This window comes from Typha latifolia, chromosome 7 (assembly GCF_019914945.1).
Source record: "Typha latifolia isolate L0001 chromosome 7, TyphaL0001v2, whole genome shotgun sequence".
Classification (NCBI taxonomy): Eukaryota; Viridiplantae; Streptophyta; class Magnoliopsida; order Poales; family Typhaceae; genus Typha; species Typha latifolia.
The window spans coordinates 2152032-2166047 of NC_133092.1; the positions used below are offsets into that span (position 1 = coordinate 2152032).

At 38.8% G+C, this 14016-nt stretch overlaps 2 protein-coding genes across 2 annotated transcripts; both read left to right on the forward strand.

Annotated features, from left to right (window-relative positions):
* The first annotated feature begins 47 nt into the window (after window positions 1-47).
* On the forward strand, window positions 48-5770 carry LOC140792891 (uncharacterized). The gene is made up of 9 exons (XM_073144117.1): window positions 48-234; window positions 297-546; window positions 615-839; window positions 912-1168; window positions 2155-2369; window positions 2618-2743; window positions 3035-3220; window positions 4149-4286; window positions 4963-5770. Exons 1-9 carry the CDS (start codon window positions 132-134, stop codon window positions 5272-5274), a joined length of 1812 nt encoding a protein of 603 aa, XP_073000218.1. The 5' UTR covers window positions 48-131; the 3' UTR covers window positions 5275-5770.
* Window positions 5771-6074: 304 nt separating this feature from the next.
* Window positions 6075-11829, forward strand: LOC140792816 (uncharacterized). The gene is made up of 9 exons (XM_073144028.1): window positions 6075-6667; window positions 7967-8061; window positions 8963-9042; window positions 9121-9162; window positions 9236-9363; window positions 9549-9729; window positions 9924-10102; window positions 10910-11152; window positions 11249-11829. The coding sequence occupies exons 1-9, from the start codon at window positions 6597-6599 to the stop codon at window positions 11493-11495; spliced, it is 1266 nt and encodes a 421-aa protein (XP_073000129.1). The 5' UTR covers window positions 6075-6596; the 3' UTR covers window positions 11496-11829.
* The last annotated feature ends 2187 nt before the right edge of the window (window positions 11830-14016 follow it).

Here is a 14016-nt window from a genome sequence, read left to right on the forward strand (position 1 = left end):
GTCAAAAGGCGCAGCAGCCATTTATTTAGAAGGTGGTGAGGGTTCTCTTGTGGGCCTTTTCACATTGTGGTCCATATCTCCCTTCTCTCACTTCGCTCGTGTACGCGCGACGAAGCTGCGTTACTACCGCAATGGCGAACCCCTTCCTGCGAATTCTCCTCAGCCGAAGACGCCACCCCATTGGATTAAACCGCGCGAAAGCTCTCTTGAGCACTCCACTTCCCCCGGTTCCTGGTAACTACTCTAAAACCTCTCTTTTCTTCTTCATTCGATCTCTCTGAGCCTATGGAATCCAGGCCGCTCCCTTAAACCCTCTCTTCGTCATTCCCCTTCTCCACCGCCATGGTTTTGGCTTCCTATCGCTCGCTTCAGCGGAGGAGCCCCAACCTCGGATTCATCTCCCTCCACTTTGGAGAAAACCGGGAAGAAGAAGAAGAAGCCCCAGAAGAAATCAAGATTGGATTTCACCAAGATCGACGCGGCGCTCCTACCAACCGTGATTCTTCTCGGTCGCCCCAATGTGGGCAAGTCGGCTCTCTTCAACCGGTGAGCTATTATCGGGTTTGGGATTTTAGTTATTGGTTTTGGTTTACGTGTAACTTTGCTTATTGTAGCTTGATTCGGAGGAGAGAGGCTCTTGTTTACAACACTCCTGGTGACCATGTAACACGCGACATCCGAGAAGGGATCGCCAAGTTGGGCGATTTGAGGTTTCGGGTGCTCGACTCGGCAGGGCTTGAGACGGCAGCGACTTCGGGGAGTATTCTTAGTAGGACAGCCGACATGACAGGGGCGGTGCTCAGGAGGTCGCAATTTGCAATCTTTTTGATAGATGTGAGGTTAGTTTCTGGGAATTCTGATTCAGAAACGGAATTTGTTCTTGTAACTGATAAGGAATCTTGGTATTATAGGGACGGGCTGCAACCGCTTGATCTTGAAGTGGGGCAATGGTTACGGAAGCATGCGCCTGGAATTCGGACGATTGTTGTGATGAACAAATGTGAGTCACTTGACGAGCAAGTTCTTCTTACTGCAGCAGCAGGGGAAGCCCATAAATTGGGGTTTGGTGACCCAATTGCTATGTCTGCAGAGACTGGGTTGGGCACGGCAGAGCTTTATGAGATGCTCCGTCCATTGTTTGAGGATTACATGCTTCAACTTCCAAACGGTATGTTCATGATAATCTACACCTGTTTTTCATGCTAATGTTCATTTAGAAATTAGAATTGATCTGGATTATATCTGTTAGCTCATTAGTTTGATTTTGAAGTCATATGTCATGTGCTTTACATGTAAATAACTAAATATTTTGGATCCATAATATTTAGTAGATAAAAAGTAGTAATCTGAACCTAAGAAGGAGATTTTTACAACCAATTGCATTTTGGTTTTCACTGGGCATTTGTATGTATTACGGTAAATGGCTTTATCCCATGAGATTTTCTCTTTGATTTTTTAAAGGCAAATCACTCATGTGTCCATAACTAAAGTTAGGTGGTGTCAGATCTTGGAAAGGATATCCTTTGGTAGTCCATATTCTTGGTGGGAAATGTATTGAAATTCAGATTTTTCTCTGACATTTTAGTCACATTTTTAGGTTTCAATTTGAATAGAATAATCCCGGCTTGATGGGTTGCTGCCAGCGGAGTTGGGAAAGAATTCACCTCTTGTGTTTCTTGATGTTTTGGATAATTTAATCTCCGGCGAGATACTGGCGGGCGTCTGCGACTAAGATAGTTTGTCACTGCATACTAACTTGCGCCTTTCCCCCTCTGTCCAAAATATACACTTTCAGAATTCAGATGTGCACTTTTTGCTTCTGTCATACTTTGCTGTAAGATGCTGGCGGTGAAAAACTCCTTCTGTTTTGCATCTCTTGCCCTGAAAAACTGTGAAGTTTTAACTTCTAATTCGATCAAATAGTATTTATTATAATAATGTCCAAGTAACACATGTTGAGACTCTCACTGATTTTCTGTAAGTTGACAATGGCACATGGATCTGTTTAGGTTATTATTTAATCAATGTCTGGATGCAATTATTGGTATAAGAACCAGTCCAATATATAATGGTATGTGCATCAGATATAGTTTTTTGATATATACAAAAACTTCAAATTTTTTTTTAGTAACCATATTTTGTGGTAAATTGTAGACAAGCACGAGCAAGATGATGGTACCTCTGATAAAGAGAATGGCGAGAGCAAGGTTCCATTGCAGCTTGCTATTGTGGGGCGTCCTAATGTTGGAAAGTCTACTCTGTTAAATACCTTACTACAAGAAGAAAGAGTTTTAGTTGGACCGGAGGCTGGTTTGACAAGGGATTCAATTAGAGCTCAGTTTCAATTTGAAAACCGAACTATATATTTGGTAAATTAGCAGGTTCAACATTTAGTTTTACCAAGATATGTATCTACTACTCTTTGTTTTATGTCCATATGTGAAAATATACTCGACCAGCATATATACTATGTGGAAATAGTAAGACTTAACTAGCTGAAGTGACAACAAGAAGTGTTGCCCTTACTACTGATGTCAGGACCAAAGATATCTATATATCACTGTATGAGCATGTGGAGTTTCCTATATGTCTGATCATGTTGTGGTTCACTATTCAGGTGGATACTGCAGGTTGGTTACAAAGATCAGGGCAAGAGAAAGGAGCAGCATCATTAAGTGTTGTGCAGTCAAAAAAGAACCTTATGAGAGCTCATGTTGTAGCTTTAGTGCTTGATGGAGAAGAGGTGAGGACATTTATTTTGTGTTCCTTTCTCAGATAGATATCAAGCAATATAGTTGGGCAGCTCAATTGATAGACAAAGGAGCACTATTTGATTTCTCAAGCTTATGATGTCATTCTAGCTTTCCTATCTAACTATAAAATTCAGTTATTCTATCCTAGTTATGTAATTAGGAAAATGTGCTTTTGCTCTGAAAAACTTAAGATCCCTCTTTATGGTTTGAGTTCAAAATATATCAACATCATTTATGGCTGTTAACCTGATGATGCTTGAATGCATTTTCTGGATATATAGATTGCAAAAGCTAAGAGTAGTATGAAACATGCGGAAGTAGTTATAGCACGCCAAGCTGTAGAAGAAGGTCGTGGACTTATTGTGATTGTAAACAAGATGGATCTTCTTAGAGGAAAACAAAATCCCTTGATGCTTGAGAAAGTCATGAAGGCTATTCCTGAAGAAATTCAGACGGTCATACCTCAGGTGTGTGTACTCCTTGTGTTTGTTATATACTTTGGTTTGGTAAACTTGTATAAACTTTCCACCATTGACATTCAAGAGTTTATATTCTTGCATGGTAGCTGAGTTGTATGCCTAGCTTGTTTTAGCTTTAATTCTAATGGTACAGTAGAATTTAATCTTTTATAACTTTTGACTGCACTTCTACTTTAATTGAAGTACAAACAAGCTGCATTATATTTGTTTCTCATGGAATGTCCTTAAGACCTGTACCACTTCTAGCTTTTGGACAAATAAATTGCTGTAACGAACTTTCATAATTATTCTATAGTTGCACTTTGTGATAATAAAATCCACTAGCTTCAATTTCACTAATTGAACTTTTGTTCTTCATGTAACATCTCATGAAGAAAACCAACTTATGGAAATGCAAGAATTATTGTGCAAAATTTTAATGGTGCACATGCTCTGTACTTTCAGTTCTTTTAAAGAAACAAGAACCTAGACTATCTACTGATCACTCAGAAGTTATGATCCCACGTGGTTTTCAGCTTTTGTTACTTCAGAGAGGATTTGGCACATTGATCTGTTGATTGAAGTAGATGTTCCTATAAAATTATGTACTTGTTTCATTATTATACAACTTGATAATAGTCCAAGCTTGTATAAACCTTTTCATTGGTTGACTAGCAGCAGAAAGATTTGTATAATATTCTTGTTCGTATAAAATGCTTGTGTGATGCTCTGTGCCTATCCTGTGTGAGTTTTGACATACACTGGCTTGATATGCTGTACTCTTATTGCAGAGTTGCTTTAGTTACAAGGTTCTATTGTTTACTTATGTTTGTCTACTGTTCTATCATTCGTTGTTTAATATTTCTCTGCGGCCATCAAAAGCCAAGAATTTGCTATAATAGCTCTAAGCCTCTATCTGCTCACCTTCTTTGTACAGATCACGGGAATACCAGTTCTATTTATTTCAGCATTGGAGGGAAAGGGACGGGTAGCTGTCATGCATCAGGTTATAGATACATATGAGAAATGGTGTTCAAGATTGCCAACAGCACGCATTAATCGTTGGTTGCGTAAGGTAAGCATCTTGACAAGATTATCTCTATTTTTGTTACCTTGTGATTTATATGGTAAACCATAAGCTAAAGAGTCCCCTAGTACTTGGGGAGGCAGGTGCCTCCACCCTTACCATGTTAGTGAAGATATTGTCTCCAGTCAAACATATGCCAGAAACTCTACTGGACAAGCCTTAAGCATCTCAACAAGTGATACCCTCAAACAATAGAAAAACTAAATATTTTTAGTGACTTTGTTTAAGAGGCGAATGCATTTTCTTTCTGATATCTCTTGTTGCTTAACGATTCTGTTTGCAATAGTCACCTATATGTTAAGGAAACTACTCTGTCCAGAAGCACCTCATTGTTTTTCTTAAGCTGGACAAATGGTGCACAATGTATGAAAAACTAGTACAGATTAATAAGTTCACCTACTTTTTCATGGCATAGCAGAAGGTCCTAAACTGGTGCAATGCAAGCAGGAATTTATGAGAGCTTTGTCCTATTGGAGGAATCTTTTTGTTCAAGAGGGTTTGTCTTTGAGTTGATAGAGAAAAACAAGAATGTTGAAGCAAGATATACATTATTGATTCATTACCACCTAACAAATTAAATATTATTTTAAGTGGCTGCCTAAAAGAGGAAATGGTGGTGCCATCATTATATGCGACAGTTTCTCATATTTATTGATGTTAACAGGTGATGAGCAGGCACTCATGGAAAGATCAAGCAACACAACCAAAGATTAAGTATTTCACACAGGTTAAAGCACGGCCACCAACATTCGTTGCCTTTATGAGTGGGAAGGCACAGCTTTCTGATACTGATGTGAGGTTCTTGATGAAGTCTCTGAAGGAAGATTTTGACCTGGGTGGGATTCCTATCCGCATCATGCAGCGTTCTGTTCCAAGAAGAGCAGCGGTTGACAACAATAGTAAGAATATGACGACTAAGATAAAATTGAGAATTAAATCAGACAAAAGATCTGAATCGTCAGAACTTTCTCCTTGAGGACTCCTGAAAGAGTCAAACCATGCAGAAAAAGATGGGCCTCATTTAGATAGTAGACTACATTTCCCAAGGGCAAGAAGTTTTATCTGCAGAAAGAGGAAAGTTTAACGGCTCATCTAGTGGATTTGCCGCAGTTTGTCTATCAACTGAGTCGGATAGGTAGCAATGACCTAGTATGTTCTGGCCTGATTTTCCACAACAGAACCTTTAATGTCGAGATCTGAGAAGATGGGTTTTTCCATTTACTTGCAGCAAGTAAAGTTTATGCTTAGAAGCGGCAAAACATTGGCCAACGGCAGGAAAATAGTCAATGAACTGTGTCATATATGCAATATGTTGCTCATACGAGAGAGCCTAGGATCTGTGCAACAACTTGAACTGCAAGATATTTGTATATTGTACTCTACATTTAAGTTAGACATTCAGCAAAAGTTTTTCTTTTTAGGTGAACATTGCACAAAAGTAGTACATGCAGTTCAGGCATTTGTTATTTTAATCTGTTATTGTCTAACGATCACAAAACAGGTGCTTGGTTTTGTCTACTCTGTTAATTCCTATCAGCAGAGGGCTGGCGACCCGTCCACGCCGATCTGAATCTACTTTTGTGATATGACCCAGATAAAAAAAATTTCACTTTAAATGCCATTTCACTGAATGATTCCAGATTAAATAATGACCTAAGCGGTCTACTGTAGTGAATAAAACAAGATACCAAGATAATGATTTGACGAAATTTATTAACAATGATACACGTGTCAAATATACTTCTTATTTCTAATAATATTAAGACTTCCAGGCTCGGCCAAGGTGCGGCCCAAATTGGCAGATCTTTCATCTTTCCAACGTCTAATTCATCTTCCACTTCTCGAACGCGGGCATCACTCTTTTTCTCCTTCGTGCGACGCAGCAAGCCAACGAGTGATTCCATCACCGGCGCCACCGATGCCCCCCCCATCTGAGAAACCCTCGCATGGAAGCCACTCCCCCCCGTTCCTCCTCTCCGCCGGTAGCTCTTTGCAATCTCTCACCGCAGGGCTCCTCTCTCGCATCCCCTTCTCTCCCTTCAACCCCCAGCCCGCCGCCCCCGCCGCCGCTGTTAACCCTAAGCCGGCGCCGCTGTGCTCATCGGCGGTGACCGTACCCATGGCGTTCCCTTCTTCTCTGCCTTCTCCTCCGACAGCTGGAGTCAGAGCCAGGGGAAAGCGCCCGCCTCGGCCGCGCATCCTGCGGTGAGGAGCTTGCCGCCGGGAGTAAGGATAGAGGGGCTCAGCTCGAGCTCTAATGGCGGAGGCGGGCCAGCGTTTGTGGGGCAGGTCTTTAGTATGCTCGATCCATCCGGAAATGGCCTCATGGCCGTTACCACCCACTTCGATATCCCGTTCTTCTCAAAAAGGTCAGTTGCTTTACTCCTCCTTTCTCGCCGTTGTGGTCTTACTATTGGTGACGATCCAGTGATCTAATTTGAATAATTTTATCAAGACAGTATTTTGACAAGTCTATTGATCTAATTTGAATAAGTTGTCCAATTGTCTTTGAAGAATTTTATCCATCTGACACAAAGTCATGATTAAATTTTAATCCTCCTTTTGTATGTAATATGTAAATTCTCCAGAAAGCATGGAATTTCACTAGTCAAAGCCATGATTATATATATATATATATATATATATATATATATATATATGCCTTTCAAACGAGACATGAATATGAGAGATGACAATATCTTCATCAGTTTTGGATCCACAGTAAAGTCGCATAGCTTTGTCAGGAGTCTATAGAGTTTGTGTAGAAAACCTTAGATAGGAAGTTGGAGTCTTGTAGAACATAGATGATGTGTCAGACTAGGTAGTATGACTGATATATTTCTGAATTGGTCGAATGTGACATCAGTTCGAGTGTTGAAGGAACAGGATAAGTCACAGAAACTATTCCGAATATGTTAGTCCTATTTAGAGTTAGAATGTGAGGCTCTCATAAGGTCATGTGCAGTTCCTCTCCAGAACATAAGAATCTACCATATGTGAAAAGATATAACATTCTTTTGACCAACCACAAGTTACTATAGAAGAGAAATGGGAAGATTTGCTGTCCTTAGATGCTGATATATCTCTCTTGATGTACATTTGAGGAATTTGATAAGCACATACTGCTACTCAAATCATTTGGTGAGGTGCCTACTGACGTGAATCTACTCTTTCTTCACCAAGTATGGGAAGTTAAAAGGGAAAAAGATAACGGAAATTACAGGGAGATTTAAATCATTCTATATATAAACATATGTTACAGTGTTTTAGAGATGAATAATATCAGCTATTTGCATGCTTTATCCACTGTTAGTATTAAATGTTCCTTTTTCTTGTGATAAAGTTCATAATCATACATGTTCCACATCCTCATTACGTTCAGTTAAGCATTAACAGGTTGTCTGAGTTCGGACTTTATATCTAGCTGATGGTTTGTTATACCTTTTCTACATTTGTAAGATCATACTTGCTAAAATCTAGGACGGCATTTTTTGAAAGTCGAAACTTTTTCACCAGTTCTTGAACTTGACTGTGATTAATTAAACTTCTGCTATTTTGAAATATATTAGTGGAAATTTTTTGAACCATTACATATATTTATTATTTACAATTGAGTGGACTATTCATATTATTTCTGCTTTTAACTCCAATGTTCGTTTTGCTTATAGGACACCCGAGTGGTTAAAAAAAATGTTTGCAACGATTACAAAGAGTGAAACGAATGGCCCAGTCTTTCGCTTTTTTATGGATTTAAATGATGCAGGTACACGTATGCCCTTGATCAAGTCTTCCCTATTAACTTTTAGGAGACTATTATGATTTCTCATTGATTGCAGCAAGAAAAACTTTCCTAAATAAATAATTCATTTTGAGTTCAATTCATAGATTCAATCTTTTTGGTGATTGATGTACATGAAATTCCTTAATTATGTCATTTTCTCTAATTTATGCTTTCAATTGTAATAGATTTTGATATCTTCATTGAAACAGTCTGGAAACGGTGTTGTTAAGTCATTTAACGAAAAAGAACAATGAGGATGCATGATATATTGATTGGAGATAATTGTTTCAGCCAAGAGTGGCTGCTTCCTTCTTTTGTTTTTCTTTTTCTGTACTATTATAGATCCTTAGGACTTATTACTGTTATTTGCTTCTTGCTATTCCCCAATTGAATATATTGATTCATCCTTTCAGTATCTTTATGCATGTATCTTCATCTCTTAGTTAATTAGTTGGTTTTTTTTTGGGGGGAATTTTTTTTTCGTTATACGAGATTCAATCATTTAGATCTGTACTATTAACAATCATAAACAAACAACGGCAGGTTTATTTCTCTGTAATCCTCCATTTAATTAATCACTTCTATCCTATTTTCTGTGGCCAAATAGCAGGTTAGTATTTGACTCCAGACTCTAATTGTCTTTAACTTTAAAGTCCACTATAGGTTAATAGGCTCTAACCTCTGTGTCCTACATAATTTGGACTCGTATTATTGTTGCTAATGGAACCGAGATATTCTAGTTCATAGATGAAGAACTGAAATTTATTGTCAACATAGTGTTCAAGTCATAGATCTTCACATTTGCTCGGAATTTGTATGTTTCGTTGGTTATGTTTTGCTTTACGAAAGAGGAATTGCAACCTAACTAACTTTACTTCCTTAGTTTCCTATGTTAAACGGCTTAACGTTCCAACTGGTATGGTGGGTGCTTGCCGCCTTGATGTGGCATATGAACATTTCAAGGTATGGGTGTAGTGAAACTAGAAGCAAATTGCTGCTTTATGTATATTAGGATTTATAAATCTAGACTTCATTTTGCAGGAAAAGCCTCACATGTTCCAATTTATTCCCAATGAAAGACAGGTCCATACAGTTGTTCTTATCATTTTTACACACTTTAGAACAGTATGATGCTTGATTTTCCAACTCAAAACAGGTGAAGGAAGCTAATAAACTTCTAAAGGCATTCCCACAAAAGGGTGGGAAGAGAAAGCTTGATGGCGTGCCTGTGTTTACCACTCATAACTTGAATATCGCGATAGCAACAAAGGACGGAATAAGATGGTATGTACCCATGTTGTTTGTCCTCTCAGTTTTCCTTCCAGGTAGTATATTAATGGTCATGATACTCACATTATGATTAATATTTTGGCTAATGATTTCTATGAGTTCATATGGTACATCATCATCATTATGACAACATCATCTATTTTATCTTCTGATGATTTTTTATGTACTCATGGTTTCAGGTATACACCTTATTTTTTTGATAAAAGCTTGTTGGACAACATTCTTGAAGCTTCTATTGACCAGCATTTTCGCACAATAATACAAACCCGACACATGCAACGACGCGGGGATATAATTGATGATAGTCTAACTGCTGAAATGATAGAAGATAGTGGAGATAGTTTGTTTGAGCCTCCAGAGGTATCTTCATCCATTAATTTTCTAACTGCATCTAAGATTATTTGCCATTCTTGCTCACGGGTCAACTATATATAAAGTAATCATTTTTCTATTTGTACTCTGCATATTGCATTTAGATACTCTGCTTGCGTTCCATTTCCTCTTTCCACTTCATGACTTTTAGCTTACTTAAAGTAATACAATAACTTATGCAGGTCCAGGAAGTGATGGATGAAATGGGTCATTCTGGAATACCACTTAGTGTCATATCAAAAGCAGCTGAGATTCAGCTTCTTGATGTTGTAGATAAAGTACTTTTGGGAAACAAGTGGTTGAGGAAAGCTACCGGTATTCAACCAAAGTTCCCTTATTTGGTTGAGTCATTTGAAGAGAGGTACTTTATGCATATCTTTTATTTTCATCACTTCTTGTTTTGCTTCCATGCTGAGAACTATCTGGTAGTACCTTCACCTAATAAGTTGTTGTAAAAGTATACGAACAATGTAGCAGTGCCAAATGACCAAAGTTAAGCTCTGACTTTATGGTTGCTTCAGATAAGACCCACCAAAAATGGGCCTAGTCTTAGCTTAGACTGTCATTTCATAATCTGGTAAGGGATAAGGATTGAGCTCATAGATTGATGTTCCGTCCCATGCCAACCAGAATATGTTGCAGCAGTACCATGTTGATCGTGTAATGGTAGATACAGCACATACCCACAATACAACCTCATATGTAGTGGTATCTTTGGCTTTAGATATCTCAACTGGGTCAGATATTCAGACTTTAGAAGGGAGTGGTATCATTTTCTTTTCTTTTCTGGTGAAAGTAATCGTTGGTAGTTTTTGAATTTCTTTTTAACATATGGATGAACTAGTTGATCATATTAAAACCAACAGATGTCTTATTATTTATTAGATTATTGAAACTAAAGGGTAAGATATGCAATTCAAAGTTCTTATTAGTATGACAAAAATCTGAGTTTGCATCCAATATCCATCTATTTCAGAAAAGGGAAATAAAAGAATTACATAGAACAGCTGCTTTCTGTAGCATAACAAGCTTGCGCATACTGAATTTCATCTTTCTCATTCTCTTACACATTCAACTTTGGGTTTATTTGATTATACCATGCTAAACTTCAAGATTGTACCATTGGCCATCTCTCATATGCTGCTTCTGTGGATGATGATGATTTCAGGAGTGCTGCATCATTTCCTAAAGCCAGTGCATCAGCCGGCATTATTTCTGATCCAGAAGGTTCTGGTTGTTCCCAGACTGATTATTCGGAGGTCAAGTTCAATGAGAATGCTCAGGCAGACCATGACCAGTTAGCAAGTGATGCAGCTTTCCAGTTTCCATTTGCCAACTGGCTTCCAAATATTTGGTCAGGACCACATGGAAAACATCAAGAGCGAGAAAGCAGGAGCAAGTCAACTGCAAGGTTTATATTGCTGTTCTCATCCTTGCTTTGCAAGTTCTTTTAAATATCTTTTGATGATACTTTGGTTGTGATGAATTCTCTCGGCTGAATCATTAGATCTGATAGAGATGTCATCAATGAAGTACCACCAAATCCTCTTCTCCCTAAGATTACGATGGTTGGTGTGTCGATGGGTGAAAGTGGACAGATGAGCAGAGCCAGCTTGAAGAAGACAATGGAAGACCTGACAAAAGAATTGGAGCAAGCAAGTCAGAAATCAACGAAGTTAGACAAAGACAAGGATCCCCTATTTGTTGCCAATGTTGGTGATTACTCAAGTATCACAAGGATTAGCTCTTCATGACGAGTCAAATCAACAAAGAAAACTGTGATCATGATCCTGATCCTACTGGGGACCTTTTCTTCAATTTGGGCTCCATTCAGCCGATTTCATCTTTTTCACTGCACCCCTCTTGTCTTCCACGAGCCCAATCGCTTTCAGAAACTCATTTGGTCCAACTATGGAAGATGCTGTAATGATGTATTACAGCAGTTGGCAGGTGCTTCCCATACACATTTACTAATCCAAATGGAAAAGAAAGTGTGGTGATTCTGCTTCAGCGATATCAGAAAGCTATGAAATTTGTATAATTCAGTGATTGGAATAAAAAAAAAATTGCAAGTGGTGTTTGGGTAAATCTGATTCCAGGCCAACTAAAGATTCAAAATTATATGCTTACACGTCCCAGGAATAACCAAAGTTATTAAATTGTTCTCAAGTGCAATGGGCATCTGCCCTTTATTGTGTTCATGGGGTTCCCTTCTTTTCCGAGAAGACAATAGGGGGAATCCGACTCTTTCCTCTTATAGAAACCATCTTCATCTCTCAGTAAGTTATACAGGGTCCAATTAACTTCCTCTTTATGCTAAAATGTTAGAGAATTTTAAGCGGGGGATCATTTGCAAAAGTGATTCAACCGTTTTGTTGCACTAAGGTCATATGCTCTGCTTTCCTGTAACGCAATGATTTCATTTCTTTTCTTCCAGAATCCCACTAGAAAGTGGTGTGCACTTTTGATGGATGAACGGGCTAGAAAGTGATTTGTACATCTATCTCATTACGAGGCAGTAGAGACTAGAGAGGCTTCAGCTTTATCCTATTCTTCTACCATGCAACTCATCCGCGTTATTGTTGTTTTATTGTTGCAATGGAACATAGCTGGATGCTTATGGGCTTTAGCCAATCAAGTATGCTGTGGTGGTGATTTCCTTCTAAGATATGTTTAAAAAAATAGCAATAAGTTGAGAGCATGTTGATATAATTAAGTGGTGGCCCAACTCATCCAATTGAGTTGGGGTTAAGATTAAGCGGATAATTTTCTTTTTACCTCTTGAATTATCACTTATTTTTATAATTGATCATTTGAACTTTTTCTTTATACACACTGACCACCTAATCTATCAAGAATAGGACGTCGTTGATATAATTGATAAATTAACTAAATTACCCATCTACTTATAATGATGAAATAATTAAATAGCTTAACTAATATTAATATTTTATTTTATTTTAAATTTCTTCATTTCTCTTTGCCCTAATACAAAATTCCTTCATTCCAAGGGAGTAAGGCGTGATGCACGACATGGGGCGACCGATCGTGGCTTGGCAAAACATGAGGTCGATGAAGGCCAAGGGATCGACGATCTCAAGGTGAGGGCCTCATTGAGCTCAAGCCTCGTCGACCATCTCGGCGAAGGGTGCATTATCATCGTCGCTGAAGACCTCATCAAAAAAGCGGTGCTCGTTAGAGAAGATGATGCAAACGGCGATGCATACATGACATATCTAGTAGTGGATTTTGGACTCGAGAGAATCTCACTCGAGGCATTGCACATAGACACTGAGGTAGCGGAAGCAGAGGTCCATCGCCAGCAATGCAAAACTACTCGACACTGAGACAACCCTAGCTAATGGAGATCATCTGTCGAAGATAGATTGGAGGTCATAGATTGCGTTGGAGGGAAGCAAACCCAACGCTCATAGTTGGCGGTGGCGTCCGAGGTTGAGTACCATTACGTCGTCGGTGGGTTGGCATGGGCCACCAACAATAGAGCCCTCAACAGGATTTGCCTCTTCGTTGGTGGCAACAAAAGAGGAGCCAATCGTTGGGGCGGCTGAGGCGGCATGGTTGAGGCGGGAGAGGATGTGATCGAGGTAAGAGATAGAGCGGATCCAGTTGATGCCCGTGGAGAGAAGCCAGTCGTCAGACGAAAACTTCTTCCGACACGAGGTGGAGAGGGCATCCCACCCGAGAGAACCCTGCAACAATGGAAGGAGAGGAGGAGGGTATTTTCATCCACCTAAAATTTTCTCTTGACTTAGCATGTGACTTGCACATACACATAAGGGTAAAATTATCATATATTTATCACGTGACATTTAATGGATGGAAATAGGTAACAAAATAAGTCAAGTGAGATATATCTAATAGTTTATAAGGTTAGTATATACCAAAAAAAAATTTACGGGGTTAGTGTGGAAATAAATGAGTTTTGGAGGTGAAAAAAGAAAAACCAATATTATATTGCATTGATGCTGCAGTGTGATAACTAAAGCCCGCTCTTTGATCTTTGCAAATTGTACTTGAAGCTTTCTTTGTTGTAAATTTGATATACTATTATTTTGACAACTAGCTCATTGGAAGTTTTCAAGACGATCGTTATCACTGAGACGCTGCAACAGTTGTACAAGACTTTGAATTCTAGAGAGAGAGAGAGAGAGAGAGAGAGAGAGAGAGAGAGAGAAGACGTGGTGGCATATTGACATCAAGCGTGAATTAAAGTTTTAAGTTTATCTCAACTTAGTATTTTGTACGCCGTATATG

Coding starts and splice junctions, on each gene's coding strand:
- LOC140792816 (XM_073144028.1), top strand. CDS start 6,597: ATGCTCGATCCATCCGGAAATGGCCTCATGGCCGTTACCACCCACTTC. Junction 9,163..9,235: donor TTATTCCCAATGAAAGACAG/GTCCATACAGTT, acceptor AACTCAAAACAG/GTGAAGGAAGCTAATAAACT. Junction 9,364..9,548: donor ACAAAGGACGGAATAAGATG/GTATGTACCCAT, acceptor TCATGGTTTCAG/GTATACACCTTATTTTTTTG.
- LOC140792891 (XM_073144117.1), top strand. CDS start 132: ATGGCGAACCCCTTCCTGCGAATTCTCCTCAGCCGAAGACGCCACCCC. Junction 547..614: donor AAGTCGGCTCTCTTCAACCG/GTGAGCTATTAT, acceptor TGCTTATTGTAG/CTTGATTCGGAGGAGAGAGG. Junction 4,287..4,962: donor TTAATCGTTGGTTGCGTAAG/GTAAGCATCTTG, acceptor TGATGTTAACAG/GTGATGAGCAGGCACTCATG.